This window comes from Vidua chalybeata, chromosome 6 (genome assembly GCF_026979565.1).
Source record: "Vidua chalybeata isolate OUT-0048 chromosome 6, bVidCha1 merged haplotype, whole genome shotgun sequence".
Classification (NCBI taxonomy): Eukaryota; Metazoa; Chordata; class Aves; order Passeriformes; family Viduidae; genus Vidua; species Vidua chalybeata.
This window is the reverse complement of record NC_071535.1, coordinates 55,237,386-55,256,298: the sequence shown is the minus strand read 5'-3', so window position 1 is coordinate 55,256,298 and position 18,913 is coordinate 55,237,386. Positions and strand designations below refer to the sequence as shown.

Genomic DNA, 18,913 nt, shown 5'->3' with positions numbered 1-18,913 from the left:
ACTCTGAGATATATTTTTTCCTCCCTGCTGCTTGAAGAGGGGTTTTAGTGTTTGAGAATCCAAATTGTAAATATGCCATGTTTTCCACATCAGTGTGCCATGGTTTGAGTTTTGGATACTCTGTCTTGCCTCAGAATCTTTTCCCTTCTCTAAGTAATGAGACTTGACTCTGATTTCTTTTTGACTCTGTTGCCATCCTTGGGGTTTTTCCATCTGAGTGACTTTGAGCCACAGCATTTGATTCCAGCAATAAATTCAAACATTAGCTCGCTGCACTGAAAACCTTTCCTTTTTATTTTTTAGTCCCTCGCAAAACCCCACACTGATCTCTAAAGATTGGGGATTCTTCTCCCCAGGAGCCTCTGTATAGTTCCTGTAAGTCAAACATGGGGGGTTACCATGGACTATCCCACTCTGACCATAAATACTTGAGATTTATAAATAAATAATATAAATATAATTAAATATAAATAAATAATATAAATATGATATATAATAATAAATAATAATATTGATACTATTAAATATAAATAAGTACGTGAGATTTCCACATGCTTTAGTTCACTCAGACCATTTAGGCCTGGGGACAGGTAGGATGGGAGACTCTGCCTGTGTGGCTCAGGCTGCCAGGAGGGAGGTGAATTTTGCCATTCCCATCTGCTTCCATTAGGACAGTGTTTTGTTTCCTGCTTTAGAAGAAGGAGAGCCTTGTTTAGAAGAACAAGGTTTTTCTTTCTTGCTGTTGCTGTCACCGTTGGCTCCCACTTAGTTTTGCTGTAGCAGAGCAGAAGGCAATGAAAAACAGCAGAGAAGAGGTGGGGCAGCGGGGAAAAATGTTTTATTCCTCCTTTTTCCCTCCAGGCTGGAAGGGGCTCTGAGCAGCCTGGGCTAGTGGAAGGTATCCTACAGTGTCCCTGCCCATGGCAGGGGGGTTGGAACAAGATGAGCTTTTCCCACCCCAAACCACTCTATGACTCTGTGATTTTTCAGCAGTCTTGTCACTGGGTCCTCCTGGGGGCACAGGCAGGGGGAAGGAATCTGATAGAATGGCTGTTCTTTGTGGGAAACCCCACTGTCTTCACCTGAGTTAGCAGTGCTCAAAGCAGAGGAAGGATCATGTGATTTTCTAACTCCCCTGGAGTGCTCTCCTTTTTGCATACAATTAATTTCCCTTTGCCAAAAATGCCTTGATCCCAGTGCTCCTAGAAATCCCCAGAAGAGTCCACTTTGGGGAATGATTTCTTTGTGATGGATATCCCTGAAAGTCTGTGATCCCACAGCTTCTCATCGAGATGCTGCATGTGCTTTCCACATGCCAGTCATGTCCAAAGCCATTCTAATGAAAGTACCTTTTCCAGGAAAAAGTTATCCTAAAGCTTGCTGTAAATTCTCTGCCAAATGCTGCTTGGGCTCCTTGGCTATGTCTAAATAAAACACAGTGGTTTAGCTCAAAGGAAGGGGGAAGCCCATAGTAAAGGCTGCTCTTTCTCAGAGCACTCTCACCCAGCTCCAAGGTGATCCCCTCGGGAATGGAGGGGCTGTCCAGTTCCTGATGGAGGGAATTTCAGAGAACTTATGGGTGGAATACTGACAGCACATGACAGTATCAGACCTCAGTGTGATCCTTCACAAGGTGTACCAAAGAGGAGCAGTTCCTGTTCCACTTCCCAGTCTTGTGCACATTCCCAGTTCATGCTGGCATCACTCCAAGACAACTTCATGGCAAAAAAAAAACCAGGAAGAAGCCATGGTGACGTTGCGCTTCCAAGAAATCTGAGGGTCTGTGTCCCCAGCGAGCTGCTGCTGGAATATGACAGCTTCCCAAGGCTAGATCACTTCATGTATGGAATTTAATGAGCTGCCAAATGCTTCTAAATGTCAGGAAGACCAGAGGAAAATCGCACCGGGCAGAACATGGCACAGGCAGGAGCACAGAGGCAGAAATTAATTCTTTAGCTCGCAGCATCTCCCAGTTAATTTTCCATGAAGGTTTCTCCCCTTCCCCTTCTGCAGACTGTGAAATGATCAGTGATTCCTTGGGGGCAGATGGATGCCCAGATTAAGGGCCACAGGGTTGAGAACGGCATTTTATTTTCTAAGAAATGAGTAATTTCATTTATTTTCTTAGTGCAGCGTGACCCAGCGTTAGTGTTTCATTCAGCTGAACTGCACCTCTTTTTTCTGCTTCAGTCCTGGGATAATGCTGCTTATCTGGTGGAGTGTCAGTGAGCAAAGGAAGATAAAGCTGTTGTCAGAGCGTGGCCAAGTTGGGAGAAAGGAAATAGTTGGATAAAACCAGAGGGAAAGAGTAAAAACCCCATCCTCAAGCTAGAAATTTTGCAGAGAAACAGTTTTCTCAGCAAAATAGCAGTTTAAGCCATTATAGTGACCCTCGATAGACTAATGAATAATAAGGAATGATTTATCCAATTTGCACAGCAATGCCAGTGGTGGGGTTTGGAAAATCAGGACAGCAGGATGAGAACATCCTTCCTGATACTGCTTTTTGCATTCCAAAGTCAGCTTCCCTTTGGACACAAGGAGAACCAGGCAGTCTGAGCTGTCACTTTTAAAGCCTTTGGAAAAAATCTGTTGAGATTAAAAAAAGAAACAGAAGAGGGGGAGGGGTGGGGAATCTTTCTTCTTGCTATTCCTCCCAAAGCAAGTTTTCCACATCCAAGGTCTGCTTGTGTGGAAGCCATTTATAACGCTGGCACATGTGGATTGTTTTGCAGAGTGGAAATTCCTTCAGGATAGGTGTTATTTCTGGTGCAGACTCCGTGGCATTTACTGCTGGCTGACCAGAGGTTTTGGCTGCCCAGGGCCCTGATTCAGTCACCAGGGTTTGATCAGGGACCTGGTTCCCTGCCCAGCAGGGTTCCCACCATGGGAGTGTCAGGGAAGCTGGGATGTGGTCTAAATCTTTGTTTGCCACAAAAGGTGGCAGATGGAATCTCTTGTAAGATGAGTTTTTCCAGTGCTCCTGAGCATTCCCAATCTAAATATAATCTAATTCTGTATTTAATTCTGGTGCTTTTAGCCTCTCTGCCCTCACCACCTCTGTGGAACTTTGAATCACATGCTAGAGGCTCTGCAGAGTACATAGAAAAGATAAATAATTATTTTCGCTCCTCTCTTAAGTACCTGCATTCAAAAAGTGTGAATGGCTCTTTTCCAGACCGGATAAGAGTTGAAATTCTCTGGAGCAGAGAATTTGCTGAAAGGCATCTCCCAAATACCTGTGGACAATTCCTGCTCTTCCCTTAAGGAGGTCGATCAGCTCTGAATTGGATGAGCTGGAATGATTCATCCCATCCCTTTCAGAAAGTCTGGGGAAGGATGAGCTGCTGGGTGGTTTTCAAAGTGGTGATTGTAGCAACCCTGATATTCTGATTTTTTGACAGAAAGGTAAACTTGGTAACAAGAGAAAGTCAATGTCCTGTTAGAAACACCCTGGCCCTGAGCAATCCAGGATCCGGTGCTTAAAACACCTCTGGTTTTGTAGATGCTGTTTTACAACTCAGAAGAAAAGGAAGAGAATGAGAAGAGGGGAAAAATACTGGGTGTGTTTGTAGAGTGGTAATGGCAGCGTTTCAGGGTGCACCTCGCAAGTGGTAAAATTGGAACAGCACATATTTTTACAGAGTGGAGTTATTCCAGGCCGAAGGGTGTTCAGAGTCGTGATAAAGGGAGTTCTGCTTGTAAATCCCATTATGAATAAATGGTTTCTAACGGGATTGGTGCAACTCACTCTTCCTGCCCTCGCACATGTACACAGGCACAGCTTTGAAAATGCCTTTCATGGCTTCAGCTGCTTTCATTAATGCCCAAATCAGTTCATATTCCCTCATATATATATTTTCCTCTCTGAACTTGGTAAAGGAATTGATCCTTTCTCCCCTCAGTTCTTCTCTTTTGAATGGTTAAATGGAACAATCTTTTTTTTTTTTTCCTTTTTCCACAGCATTAATGAAGTCATTACTGGGAATGGGAGAGGTGTTTTCATGACAGCTGGCACTTCCAAGCCTTCCACTGGGGTGGCAGGTTTCCTTGGGGAAAAGTCAAGCAAAATAGATCAGTCTGGCTGTATATTGGGAGGCTGGATGAGATATGTTGTGTATGAGAGTATTATGGTAACTATACATTAATGTGTAATCTCAGTGCTGTGTTCATTCTTACAGCAGGAGTAAGGGGGGCTAATCACGAGCTGGTGCTGCTGCTATTACCTTATTTATATTCCCTTATTGCCTTGCAGCCCTTCATATTGAGTAAAACCTCATTGTTCCACCAGTTCTTTGGTCTGGAGGCTCAGAGGGGCAAAACTGAGGGTCAGATGGGCAAAACTGAGCTCTGCATAAGACAGGCAAAATGCAAAAAGCCGTGGGGATAGTCATAGTGTAAAGATTAATGGAAGCAGGACTGAATTAGCAAGGTTTGAAGTTGCAAACAGTCAAGGACATTTTTGGTGTTCCTAGTGGAGGAGCATAAATTTAGAATAACAGACACAGCTATTACATAAACTGTTCGGGTGACCGAGGCTGAGCAGCTCCTTCCCGCAGCCTTGACCTTCCAGTCCAGTTTCCTTCCTCAGGTGGGATTTATCCGTGCCAGGCTCCCCCTTGCACACCCAGGAACCCACAAAGTGTCCTCCAGCCTCAGCCCTTGTTCCATAATGGATTTCTCCCCTCCCTTCACAGCCCCTTCATGCTGCTGCCACCGCTGATGGAGTGGATGCGGGTGGCCATCACCTACGCCGAGCACCGGCGCAGCCTGACCGTGGACAGCGACGACATCAGGCAGACGGCCAGGCTGCTCCTCCCGGGGCTGGACTGCGAGCCACGCCAGCTCAAGTACGTGGGCGAAGCTTTGGGAAGCTCCTCTGGTCCTTGGAGCTTCTTAAAACTTTCCTCTAGTGGTTTTGGTTTGCCAAGTTGAGATTTCCCAGTCATAAGTTAGTGTGGTGGATTCAGTGCTGGCCAATCACCAGCACAAAAACGGACAGTGTTAATGGACAGCAGCTCTTGCTGCTCCAAGAGATGACAAACTCAGACAGTCCCCTCCGTGGGCTGTAGCTCGGCTCACTCAGTCTCTTATCAGTCCCTCCAGCGCTGGAAATGCCACAGCCCAGCCCGGTGCACCACAGGTGGGAGCTCCTGGTGCTCAGGCACAGAATATTCCTAGCTGGAAGGGACCCACAAGGATCATCGAGTCCAACTCTTAAGTACTAGCACTATGCTCTAACCAAGTGAGCTAATTTCAGGGTCATACTTTCACTACATTTCCCAGAAGCCAGATTGCGCTGTGCCGCACAGGCGATACACGTTTAACCTTCCGGTACATCCAGAGATAAAGGAACTTTGGCCAATCTCTGCAGCTGGGGCAGAAAGATTTTTTGTCTTTCTGAAAGTTGAATATGAAATGCAAGTATTTGGATTTGGGGTTTTTCTGTGCCTCAGACTTAATTGCAATATTATTCCTTGCTTTTTAAGATAGCTTGAATGAAAGATATAAACCAGAAGAGAAAAAAAAAAAAAAGTTGATTCCAGATTGCATTATTTGATCCTTTAAAGCAGTCATTTTGTATCCAGCACATTCAGGGGGAACAAAGGTCTTGAAACTGGTTTGTTTAATGGTTTATTTATTTATTTTTTTATTCCTGGCTTGCTTGGTGGGATAGAAACAATGTGCAAAGGCAAGTTCCATCCCTTCAGAAACCTCTGTTTTTCTGAGGTTCACTGGATTTCAAATGGAATCATTTTATTTCACTTTTTTTTTACATAATTCTTCTTTTTCTTCTTTACTATTATGTAAAGTAATTACATCTTATTCTGGGTAACACTGTAGATTGTGATACCAGTTAGAAAAAGATTATGGTAGATTTTATATGAGATTCATCCTGAATCTTCTGTGTGATGTGATGAGTGGCCTGTTCCTCTGGCAGGCTGTCCAGGCTCTCCAGAGGAGGATGGCTGTGCTGAAAGCATCTCATTTATCAGAGGAGCTTGGCAGGTTGATATCTCACTCACTGAGAGTTTGCTCAAGAGCCTGTGCTGGAAACCAGGCGGGTACTGTGGAAGGCATTCACCCCAAAATAGCATCAAAGGGCTGAGCTCCCCGTGCCAGCCTCCAGTTGGGAAGTGATCCTTCAGTGAAGGAGACACACTTCCAGGTCTGGAATTCAGAAGAGTCTGAGCAGCCAGCCAGAGGATTTACAGTAATCCCTGGGCTCCTTTCCTTCCAGATGACATAAAAGTTGCCCTGATAGTCATCTAAAGGATAAGGATTTAGTAGATCCTCACAGAAACGTTAAAGCACTTCCTTCAATTGAGTTGCTGGAAAAGTGTTGAGGGTGTTTCCCTGCCTAAATTTTATTTTTATTTCATACTTCTGAAAAAAATTGATATTTTTTTGCCCAGCAAAGACTAAGGATCTATATATATATATATATATATATTTTTTTTATGGTATATGGGCACCATCCAGGAATTCTTTTGTCTTTCACAGACCTGAATGCTGCTTCAGCTCCTTCCGGAGACTGGATGCTAAAGCTGCTACTGAGAAATTCCAGCAGGATCTGGGCTTCCGGATGCTGAACTGCGGGAGGACGGATCTGATCAACCAAGCCATCGATGCACTGGGCCCCGACGGGGTGAACACCATGGATGATCAGGTGTGCCACAGAACAAACCCTCACAACCCCAAAATTCCCTGCATCAGCAGCTGGCTCCTTCCTTTCCATGTGGCAAATCAATACCAGGTCGTGTTTGTTGCCTCTCCAAGGATTTTCTAATTCTAGCTCGTGGTTTAGGCTGAAAATGCATCCCTTAAAACACAGAAAAATACTTCCCCAACCCACTCTCATGTCATCCCTCCAAAAAAAATCCCATTAGAGCCCAGAGTGGATTGTTTATCAGCTGGAATGTCTGTTCTTTGGATGGGCTTTCTCAGGCGCTGATGGCAGGCAGGTTAACACAGGGGCAGTGAATGGAAAGTCTGATATGTGCTGAGAGGATGTCAAAGCAAAGTGGTTTCTTTTCCAGTGACACTCCCCTCTGCCTCAACAGCCCAAATCCCGGCTGGGTTAGTGAGAAGTGACCAAAAGGTGTTTTTGTCTCTTGACTTTAGGGCTCAGAGCAGTTTGGAATACAAGAAACAGCACTGAGGACCCCACCCCAGTGGCCTGGTGTCAGTCACTGTTAGATTTGCTCATAGTCCATCATGCTGATGTGTCTGTTTATCCATTTTTAACTGTTCCCTGCTCAACTACACTGAACCATAGGGATTTGGTAGTCCTGGGAGTCTCTGGCTGCTTCTGCTCATGCTGTCAGTCCCATCAAGTAACAGCAGAGACTGTCCTCGGGGATATCATTCAATGCATGGAATTAGCTTTTAATTTAAAAAAAGGGGGGAAAAAGCCACCTCTCCTAAATAAACACTCGTTACAGCTGTCACAGCAAGGAGAATGAGCTGTCACATCTCTGGAAGAAGAGGATATTGAGCAGTGGGAAGGGTTTATGTTCAGGTAGAGAGGTTTTCTCACTGCCAGCATTTTACTGCAGTAACATTTCAGACCCAACTCTGAACCTGGCACGTCTTCCATAGCACTTCCCACCATCCTGCAGTTTTAAGGGAAGTGTGAATGTATACACAAATAGCAGAAGCTGCTCCTGGACATATCTGGTGTGTAGTTGCCTTATTTACAAATCCCATACCAGGAGTTTTGTGGTCACTGGGGTGGGTATCTCATCATAGATATTCACTTAAGTAAAGTGACTGAGGTGGCAGATTTATACTATGAAGGTTTCCCACTTCCTCTTTATATTTTTTTAAATAAGTTTTTGCAGTTTCTGTAGCCCAGAGGCCTCTCATTCTCTCAAAGATGATTTGCATTGTGAGACACTGTGCCCCAGCACCTCAGACACTGGTGCCAGGACTGTCACTTCTCGCTGCTGGATGTTCCCTACCTCTCATCCAGCCAGCAAAGTGGGAGCTGTCTGGCTTTTGTCAGCCCAGAGACCCCTGTGGGCAGCTCCTTGGGAAGTCTGTGGAGTTTCTGCTGTCACTCACTGATGTCTCATCCTGTGGGTGGGATCCTCTTGCCAGCCCTGCTACGAGAGGGGCAGCTCTGTCATCTGTGGCACTCAGAGAGTGTTTTGGCACCAACAAAAAGGGCAGGACAGGCCCCCTTTGGAGATATTGTTGCTTGGAAATTCTCCACTTGACTCTGGAGCAACTCAGCTTTGTGTCCAAGCAAGTACTTGTGTGGCATTGCCCACCCCAGGCAGAGTTAAATTCAAGTTCTGGGAATGAGCTCTGCCATGGCTGGAACAGGAAACCAAAGATGGATTTTGCCACCAGCTTGTTTTGCTCCTTTTGGAAAAGAGTAAGACAAAGCCAGATGCCCAAACTCGGGAAAACTGACTTAGGCATGACAGAGCTGCTGGATAATTTAATACAAAGGCTTTAGATCCAGGTTGGGATTTTGACCACTCCCAGGGTGTGAGCATGTCCAGGATGCTCAGACCCACTTGTCCATCTGTGTACGTGGAAATCTGTGGAAAAGAGCTCAGAACATCCCCTCAGAAATGCGAGTTTGGAGCAGGACCCTGTATTCAGTTCTGATGGGCACCAACAAGCTCTCTGGTTTCAGGGGATTGGAGATGTTTAGGAAAACAATCTCTTCTTCCCTTGGCAAGGTGCAAGCAGGGAGTGCAACACTAATATTAAAAATTTTTAAAAGGACAATGTAAATCTATATAAGTTTTAGAACCCTGACTGGGGTTTGTGCCTGCAGGCCTGCGTTTTGAATTCTCAGTTTGTTTGTCTGTAATGAGTGTGGAGCCTCCCAAGCCCCACAAAAGCCAAAATATCTCACCCAGAAATATCCTCACCAATGGAAGTGCCCCAAAGCAGGAAGCTGGGAGTTGTGGCTGCTTTGAAAAGACACCTTTGCAGAGTAAAGAGCAGCACTCCTTTGTGAGAGATGTAATTCCATTTTACAGTACAGCTCCCATTAAGGATGAAGCTCTGGTATTGCACACTGAGCTGTGGAGATGCTGCCTGTAAAAAATCCAAATGCCTGCAATAATTAAGGGGAGGGGGCAGGAAAGCTGTGGGATGTGAGCAAGAATGGATTTTACCAGGCCATTTCCTTTCTGTCCTTGGCTACTTCAGGAATGAACTCCATAAGTAAGGCTCATTTTTCTCATAATTCATCACTGAGCCGTCATGGTTTGCTGGTTAAGTAGAGGGAAGGAGATTTATGGGATTGAAATGCTGAAATATTGAGGCAAATAGGATTTTAGCAATAGGGAGAAGTTGCCAAATAAATTCATCGTCTGTATTTTTGTGTTGCTTTCTGCCTTCAGTTCATTTGGCTACAAATGAGCCAAGAAATGGCATTTCTTTGTTGGCAGCCTTGGGAAAGCTGGAGAATTGTGGACAATACAGGACTAGGATTTTCAGTGATCCTTTTTGTGTTCTTTCAGCCTTGTCCAGTAATGTTTTGTCCAGGTCATTTTCCAATATCAGTTGTGCCCCCTCTGCATATAAGTCGAAAATACTTTATAAATATATATGTGCTGTCCTACACACACATTGTACATTAAGATTCTAACTCACTGTGTCCATGACAGTGTCACTGTTGATAGGGATAGAAAGGTAACTTTCTTTTTGTTCTTATTTTTTGTTTCCTTTCTGAAGGGTATGACTCCCCTCATGTACGCCTGTGCTGCTGGAGATGAAGCCATGGTCCAAATGCTTATAGATGCTGGAGCAAATTTAGATATACCAGTGAGTATATGCCCTCTGCCCATAAGTATCCAGCTGTAAACTAACAGGAGTTCTGAAATCTCTCCTAGCAACTGAAGGCTTCAGTCCTGGAAGCTTCAAGCAAGGCATTTTTCTCAGAAACTGTTGCTTCAGGGATTTGGGAGGGGGGAGAAAACCTTCAAAACCTCTTGGAGCACTCAGTGGCTCCAATTAGGATTTGCACTGGCAAGTGTAATGGGCACGGGGAGGGGGAGGGAAGGAGCTGCCACAGGGAGAAACCAGTGAGGCCTTTAAAGAGTCCCAGGGGATGGGGCAGAGCGAGTGGTGGCCGCAGTGTTCTCTAAGTGGCCCAAGTCCCTTTCCCTGGGCTTGTCACTCACAGAGGAAGTTCTGTAGAAGGCAGGGGAGGAAGGCAGGCAGGCTGCAGTGGGTGATGAGTGCTGCTTCCCTGCTCCAGGTGCCCAGTGCCTCTCCACGATACCCCTCGGTCCATCCCGACAGCCGGCACTGGACTGCGCTCACCTTTGCCGTGTTACACGGGCACATCTCGGTGGTCCAGGTAAGATTCCAGCCAGGAATCCTTCCAGCAGGCACAGGGGACTGAAATGCAGCCCTGTGAGACCTCGCTCCCAGCCTTCCCCAGCCTCCTAAACACCAGTGGAGAAACTGCGTGCTGTTTAAAACGAGGAGAATGAAAACTGGTGACTTAATTCCTAGCAAGGCCTTGAGAACGAAACACGGCGTGTTTCTGTATTTTATTTTGGTTTCAGTATTGCTCCAAGGCTCACTGCTCCCAAAACAGTGCTGCACAATCATTTCTTTGGTTTTAAATAAACTAGTGCTTCACGTGGAGTGGTTGCAGTTTGGCTGTTTGATCAGGAGCTTTATAACAGTAGATATTAATTGGTTTATAAATTTATATGTGCAAAAATCCAGTGTATGCTGATGTCTGCTCTAATGGCAGCAAATCATCTGTAACTTCCTTCATAATCCTTGAGAACTGCATGAACAAGACTTAAGCTGTTGTGGATTTCAGCCTGTGGCATCCTCCCTGCTCCCTTTTCTGTGGAATTATCACAGGGGACAGCAGGATGGCATGGAGCCCCAGAAATGCTACCTAGGCTTCCAGGGGAATGAAAAACTGATCACAGCAGACAATCAATTGCTGTTGAATTTCATTTACCTTCTGCTCAAAGGGAAGGAATTAAAAAAAAAAAAAAAGGTAAGTAAATGGAGGCTGCACACACTCATCTTTTGTTTGTGTACATTTGTACATAATTATAAAGATTAGATTCCACCTGGCAAACTGCCCAGGCAGCCTTTGGTATTCCAGAGGTTGGACAGCCTTAATTTATTTGTGAGATACAAGTTTGATTCTCCCAGGAGATGAAGCCAAGTGAATCAAAGCTCCTGTTGTGTACTGCAGTGCCCACAGTCGTGGAAGCATGGAATATCCTGGTGGATACACATGACAGAGCTGATCCTCCCTGCCTGCCCCTGCCAGCACTGCTCTGGGTGCTCCAGAGCCTTCTGCCAGCCCCACCTGGCCATAAAACATCCCCATCACCCTGTCACCTTCTCCCCTTCCCCTGGGAGGGAGCTCCTTCCCTCACAGCAGCTCAGTGAAAGCAGGCTCTGTGTGACAATCCCTGCAGCTGCCAGGCCTCCCTACACAGGCTCCACGAGGTATGACCAGCCTGGTAATTCCCTGGGGGAACCCTGCTTCCTGTGTACAGCATGGAGCTAGGATGGGCTTCCTGCTCTGACTGCAGAGCCCTTCGGAGTTGGAGAATCCAGTTGCACAGCCACGCCATAAAGGAGATTTAAAAAAGGAGGTGGTGCTCTCCAGATGGGCCCTCCTCACTCTGAACCCACTGATTCGCCTTTCTAACACCAGCCCTGGCTGCTTGGTCCTTCTGAATTGCTCTTTTCCCAACTCCCTGCCTTTCCTGTGCCCCTTGCAGCTGCTCCTGGATGCTGGTGCCCATGTGGAGGGCTCCGCCGTGAACACTGGGGAGGACAACTACGCTGAGACCCCCCTCCAGCTGGCCTCAGCTGCAGGTGAGCTCTCTGTGGCCTCAGCACTCTCCATGTCTTACTGCCACCAGCCTGATGGGCCCCAAGATCTGTTTTCCAACTTGTCCCACTCTTGACTCATCCCCAGAGCCCCCACAGCAGAGCTGATGGCACCAACTCCTTCACAAAGCACTGTCAAGGGACATAAACCAGCCCCTGTCTAGTCTGGGCACGTCTGTGGCCCTAAGCAACACCCAGATGTGAAAAATTAACAAGTTTCCATTCAGCCTGGGGAAAAATAACTGTTATATAAAGAAATTTGGTATATTAGTTTATTAAATGCAGGTAAAAATTCTGCATTTCTTCTAGCAGGCTGTCAGGAGCTGAGCATTCTGTGAACGAGTCTGTGCTGGCCTTGTTTGTCAACACTTTTCACCTCAAAGTGGTTTTAGTTTTTTTCCTTTTGTTTCTTTCTCTGTTGTCTTTGTGCTTTTATGAAGATGAGTGGCTGGCTTGCTCTGCTCCAAGCTTTATGGAAGGGATAAAAAAGGCCTCTTCCTCTCCCAGTGACACCCAGTGCTGGATCTCCTGCCACCACTCCCTACTCCATCTAATGGGAACGGAGCCAGGGAGTCCTGCCTGTGGCCAGTCCTGTGCTTTGTGCTTCCACAGAGGGACCATCCTGATGTTCCTGTCCTTTTTCCCCAGGGAATTATGAGCTGGTCAGCTTGCTGCTCAGCAGGGGCGCCGATCCACTCCTGAGCATGCTGGAAGTCAACGGGATGTCATCGTCACTCCATGAGGACATGAACTGCTTCAGCCACTCAGCAGCACACGGCCACAGGTAGTGCTCTGCTCGTGCTCAGAACAGGGCTTTCTGCACTCTAGGTGTTGCTGTGTGTCCTGTGTGTGACCCAAACCCCAGCGTGTGCAGTTCAGCAGATGGGATTAAGACTCTCCTGACAGCAAAGAACAAAGATCTTTGTTTGCTGTTTCTTGTCTTTACACTTGCTGGTCTGGCTCTGCAGCACTGAGAGTGAGCTGGTTTTAGGCCCCACATCAGCAGACCAAGTCCCACCTAAGGGTAGGTTATGAAATCAGGGTTGTGAGATCCTGGTTCATGTTCTGAGATGGAATCTAATCAGGTTGAGGTGGCAAGAATAACTTACAGCAGAGCCTGGGCGTCTGCATCTTTGGTTTTTGGAGGGCCAACCAAGAGGTGAATCATTAAACCAACCAGCCTGGGTTCTCCAACCCTGTTTTCAGGGTGGTTGTTCAGAAATAAGACATTACTTGCAAGCTCCTCCAGAAATCTCTGTGTTCCCTAAAGAAATGTTAGTAAGATCCAAGGCTTGTTCTGCCACAGGATAGGATGGGGTGATCCTAAAGCTAGGTCCTTAAATAAGCTGGATTTAGCCCCAGGGAGGGGTGTGGGTGCATGGAGAGCACCGGCTGGTGGCAGTGCAGCAGCACAGGGAGTTCTGGGTGGCCCTGCTGGGCTGGGGAATGTCTGGAGCAGCTGTCCCCAGCTGGCTGAGGGACACCCGTGATGCAAACTCCCCAAACAAGACACAAACAAGAAAGTCTGTTTCTTGCAACTGCCGTGTGAAATTCCAAACAAACCCACCATGTGAGAAGTACGGGCCATGTTTCTGCCCTTGTTGAGGGGCACCAGTTTCTAGGAAATGGGGTAGGGAAGGACAAGTGTTTTCTATGCTGCTCCACAGTGCCAGTTGTTTTTGGGAAGAAATTATTGTTTAGTGAGCCAGATCCCAAATCCCCACAGTCCTTTCTGAGTTGTTGAAATTTCCTTTGTTAGTAAGTGTAACCTCTCTGCTCAGGAACGTCCTGCGCAAGCTCCTGAGCCAGCCCCAGCAGGCCAAGGGGGATGTGCTGTCCCTGGAGGAGATCTTGGCCGAGGGGGTGGAGAGTGACACCTCCAGCCAGGGCAGCTCCAGCGAGGGGCAGGTCCGGCTGTGCAAGACGCGGATGAAGGCTCTGCAGGAGGCCATGTACTACAGCGCCGAGCACGGCTACGTGGACATCACCATGGAGCTCAGGGCACTGGGTGAGCCCTTCCTTCTGAGCCTTGTGCACATGAGGCATAAAAACCTTCCTTTTCTGCCCCTCTCACTTAGAAGAGCAACAACCCCAACTGCAAAGCTATCTAATCTAAATTTTAAAAGTGTTTAAGGCTCCTCACAAGTTGTTGGGGTTTTTTTTCAAATTCCTGCTGCTCTGGGATGTCCCTCACTCTTGGCTGGATCCTGTGTTACCATTTATCAAAAGCAAGGGGCATCTCTCCCTGTTGGATACTTACACCTAAAATTCAGTGTTTATCAATGGTTTAAGGTGAAGGAACAAAACTGATCTCAAGGTAGGAGAGAGACAACTTTGTAGCTGTGTGTAACTGGGAGGAAAGACCTCACACCACAGTTGTGTGGCATTATGTAACCTTACAACTTCAGTTCAATTTTTTTGTGTGATTCTGACTAACCATGAAGCTCAGAATAAAACAGGGAGTCTCTGATCCTTAAAAATCAGCAGAAATTTCCAATTTATGATCCTGCTGCCAATCCTTTGTCACTTAATCTATCAGTGACCCAGTTCAGTCACCTTTAATATCAAGATAAAAATCTATCTGCTGTTAGGATGTAGGTAGAGCTACTTCAGTGCTGCCAAGTGTTAGTAATAGGATAATAGGATAATCTCCTCACAGGCACTTCAGGAAATCATCTTTCACTGTCCCTTTTTCCTGTGGCTGCAGGAGTGCCCTGGAAGCTCCACGTGTGGATCGAGTCCCTACGGACAACCTTCTCCCAGTCGCGCTACTCCGTGGTGCAGACCCTGCTGCGGGAGTTTGTCACCATCAAAGAGGAGGATTACAACGAGGAGCTGGTCAGTGAGGGGCTGCAGCTCATGTTTGACATCCTCAAAACCAGCAAAGTAAGTCAGAGTTTTATAACTCTGTCAGAGCTGAGTGTTCTGGGGTTTCATTGTTGTTGTGCACAACAGGAACAAGGGAATGGCTGGGCAAAGTCCCTAGGAGTTATGGCATGGAAATGGCCCTGGAAGCATTTATCTGAATTCATGAACAGCCCTAGACAGTCCTCAGACACACACCTGGGTGTGTATACAGCTCTTTATACCTCCATAACTCCACAGATCCAGTAATTCTGGCTTAATTTAAAACGTGTCCCTCTGTGGGGAGGTTACTCCTGTAAGGCTGAGTTGTGTAAGCCCCAGGGGACTCCTTACAGCACATTTGGATCCTGCTCAATGTCCAGTTGCTGATCCCTCTTCCATCCTCCTCACAGAATGATTCCATCAACCAGCAGCTGGCATCCATCTTCACCCACTGCTACGGCAGCAGCCCCATTCCCAGCATTCCCGAGATCCGAAAGACGCTGCCAGCTCGGCTGGGTAAGGTGCTCACCTGAGCAGTGAGCTTCTTTTGGTTGCTGCTGGCTTGGTTTTTTATTTGTTTGTTTGGATTTCTTTCTGAAAAGCATGAACAGTTTAAAAAGAAAAGTCACCTTTTTTTTTTTTTTTGGTCCATTCACCCAACAGATCCTCACTTTCTGAACAATAAAGAAATGTCTGATGTAACTTTCTTAGTGGAAGGAAAGCTCTTCTATGCACACAAAGTCCTGCTGGTTACTGCATCTAACAGGTGAGTCACTAACCAGGGGCATAATGAATCCAGCCATGATTATCCCTGAAATCATGTGTGGTAGTTGGAGTGTACATATCCAGCCATTCCCTGCCTTCCCATTCCTTCTTCCAGAGGTTGCAGGGAGAGCTGCACTTGCTCCAGCTTTCCTGGAGTCTCACACTGGCCTGGTGCACTTGCAGTTAGCAGTTTCTTTCTCTGTTCTTGGCACAGTAACAGGGTTTTCTACCTATCACAGGGTGGGATTAGATCAGATCCAGGCAATTTACAGTTTTAAATTGTCCCTGAACTAATCATCATTAAATTAAAGGAAATGTTTCGATTTTCAGCTTGCAAAGAACAAGGAGGGATTTTTGTTTTCCCCTTGCTCTTTGTGATGAGTGTGTGACACAGTAATACAATTAAATCTTTTCAATTAAATCTGTTTAAAACCATTCCCAGGTTCAAGACACTAATGACCAATAAAACAGAGCACGATGGCCACGGCAGCAAGACTGTTGAAATCAGCGATATGAAATACAACATTTTCAAGGTATGGGACTTAATTCCACTTTTTCCTTATTCTTTTTCATCTTTTTTTCTCAACCACTTGGAAGGAAAGACAAACCCAAGTAGTAGTAAGTAATAAGTAATATCATAATTAGATAATATTACAAGTAGAAATGGAGTACCTTTCAACAGATATGAATTTCAGGAGTTTTCTGAAATACCCTTTTTCCAAACTTCCAGCCTTAAAACAGAGTCTTCCAGTCTATATTCTTATTTTCTTCCTAGGCAGCTGACTCCTCCATAAAGCAGGAGAAACTAGTCTACTGGAAAGTAGTTTTATACTTTTAACACATCATTTTCATACATTTCACGACACCATTTTCACGTTAGGATTTAGGCAGAGCTACTTCAGTGCTGCCAAGTGTTAGTAACAGGAACAGGATGATCTCCTCACAGGCACTTTAGGAAATCATCTTTTACTGTCCCTTTTGCTAAGCAAAGAGTAACTTATTTACAGCAGCTGCATTGCCAGGCTTCATATTAATTCAAATCAGATGATAAGAAATCAATGGTCTCCCTGTCAAGAAAGGCTCAGAACTGAGAATTGTGCTTTGCTTTTATGACATTTCCATATTTAGTGGAGGAACAGGGAGATGTGAAGTGCAGAATAGGTCATGTAGCTGTTTCACTAAAGGGTTGAGGCTTTTTTTTCTCTTTTTATAAGCAAACAAACCTGGTCTGTTGGTCAGCAGTGCTGTTATATCACTAGAGGGAAGAAAGTTGACCATGAGAACATCTTTGTTCTGCTTGTAAGGGGCTGTACAAGTTTTGTGTTGGATAGGTGACATCCAAGTTTTGCAGCTTCAAGCCACAACAGAGAAGAAAATAAAACTAAGTATTGAAACAAACTTCCTTAACAGCATTTGTACATCAGAAGGTTTCTAAAGATAAACTTGTGCTTCAGTGGAGGGAGAGAGACAAATCAGAAAGAATTGAAACAGTGAAGTATTTCACAATTTGATGGTAAATACAGCAGAGGGTAACATTAAGGAGAGGCGGGCTCAGGTAGGGCAGAGGATGCTGAGCCACCAGAGATGTGTGTCCTGCTCAGGGCTCTGCTGAGAAGAGCTCTGCTCTCACATAAATCTGTTCTACAAATAAGGCAATCTCACAAAGAGCAGCTTAGTTTTGTTCTCAGCCCTGTTAGGCATGGCAAGCAGAGCTTGCAAGCCCCACACAGCACCCAGGACACTTCTGTGATCCAACACCAGATCCATTCCCTCCCTGACACTGCTTGGGCTGGGGGTGGGCACATGCAGATCAAAGAGCAGGAGCTGCCTCTTGCTCTCCCTGCAGACAATTAATGCCTTTTCCTCCGGGCCTGGTGAGGGGCTGGAAGCTGATGAGAAGCCCAGCAGGGGAGGCAAGTGGCTGGGAGGTCCCCGGGATGCTCACGCTGGGCTCGCTGGCAGCTCCGCGCGTGACCAGCCTGCCAGGCTTCACCCGCCCGGATCCCAGACAAGGACAGTGGTGTTGCTCAGAGACACGCTGTCACCCTCAGCCCAAAGTCCCCAGCAGGGCCCTTTTCAGGGCCCAAGGGAAAAAGGACTGTTAGAAAGCAGCAGATTTGCCACGCTAGGGAGTGAAAAAAAAGCCGCCAGTGGAGGTGAGAGCCGGCACAGGACACGATTCCCGTCTGCTCAGGAAGGGGAGCACAGCCATCAAGAGCCCCTTGTGACTGCCGTGATAACTTCATGCCTGGCCTTCTTCCCATTCCAGATGCTGATGCAGTATTTATACTATGGAGGGACAGAATCCATGGAAATTCCCACCACTGATATCTTAGAGGTGAGAGAGCTTTTTCTTCCAAGTCTTGCCAAGTGCGCTGGGGCATAAAATAGAGTTGAAAGGCAAAATCCAGGAGCTAACAGCAGGCTCCCATTCAGTCCAGGAGCATGTTTAATGCTTGGAAATGAGCTTTAAAGTTTCAAAACATCGCTGCTTGGTGTTTCTGTGTCGTGGTGACAGACAGGAGAGCAAATATGCTTGTGGGGGGAGCTTTTGCTGAGAGGGGAAATGTGTCAGTCTGTCACTTCAGCATGGAGCAGCCTTTTTGCTGTTTGATGAGGACTTGGCCATTAAAACAGCGAGTCAGAGACTCCTCAGAGAGGAAATCATCCGTCCTGTTTGCCTTCCCCAGGCCTTTCAAGCCTCATGATCTCAAATAGCCTCTCTCTTGTCCTCCTAGCTGCTGTCGGCTGCCAGCCTGTTCCAGCTAGACGGCCTCCAGAGACACTGTGAAATCCTCTGTGCCCAGACCATCAGCATGGACAACTCTGTCAACATCTATAAATATGCAAAGGTAGATCCAACCCCCCTGGTTTAAGAACCCCAGTGAGCAGCCTGTGTGCTGCTGGGCACCCTCCCTGCAGCTAACTCCCCCCAGCCACAACACAGCGAGATGATTCCCAGCTCCAGGCTGGAAAGTCCTGCACAGCCCCGGTGTGTTTTCTTGTCTGGAGCAATCATGGATGAAATGGATGGGGGATCCCTGCAGAGCAGGGGAAAGCTGTCTTAGCAGCCTGATACAGCAACATCAGCAAATCCTGAGGGATTCAAATCTTGGGAGCAGCAGGAGCAATTGATCACAGCATAGCAACTAGAGAGTAAACCCTTTCCTAGTACCCCTGCTGCTAGAAAATACTCTTTTCAGCTCCAAAAGGAGCATAAAGTCTGTTGTGTGACAGATATGCACCTCTGTAGCAAATAACCTAAATCAGAGAAATACTCTGCTTTTCCTGGAATTTGGCAGGATCAGATCCCTTAAAAACAAGGAGAAAACTGCACAGAGGGCTGGTAATGATTTTTTTTTACACTGCGTGTTTAGTGTCTGATACACTGATGCTTTTAAATTTCGCTCACATTGGGCTGGTTTCTTTCAGACCAAAAATTTAACAGTGTGCA

At 46.4% G+C, this 18,913-nt stretch overlaps 1 protein-coding gene across 1 annotated transcript in view; it reads left to right on the top strand.

Annotated features, from left to right (window-relative positions):
• The window catches only part of ABTB2 (ankyrin repeat and BTB domain containing 2), a 111,865-nt gene that overhangs the window by 90,515 nt on the left and 2,437 nt on the right, over positions 1 to 18,913 (top strand). The window contains exons 4-16 of the mRNA XM_053944754.1: positions 4,698 to 4,850; positions 6,505 to 6,670; positions 9,703 to 9,792; positions 10,229 to 10,330; positions 11,736 to 11,832; positions 12,496 to 12,631; positions 13,629 to 13,855; positions 14,555 to 14,733; positions 15,105 to 15,210; positions 15,358 to 15,460; positions 15,902 to 15,992; positions 17,729 to 17,797; positions 18,198 to 18,311. Of these exons, the coding sequence (XP_053800729.1) occupies positions 4,698 to 4,850; positions 6,505 to 6,670; positions 9,703 to 9,792; positions 10,229 to 10,330; positions 11,736 to 11,832; positions 12,496 to 12,631; positions 13,629 to 13,855; positions 14,555 to 14,733; positions 15,105 to 15,210; positions 15,358 to 15,460; positions 15,902 to 15,992; positions 17,729 to 17,797; positions 18,198 to 18,311 (1,633 nt within the window). The remainder of the gene's footprint in view (positions 1 to 4,697; positions 4,851 to 6,504; positions 6,671 to 9,702; positions 9,793 to 10,228; positions 10,331 to 11,735; positions 11,833 to 12,495; positions 12,632 to 13,628; positions 13,856 to 14,554; positions 14,734 to 15,104; positions 15,211 to 15,357; positions 15,461 to 15,901; positions 15,993 to 17,728; positions 17,798 to 18,197; positions 18,312 to 18,913) is intronic.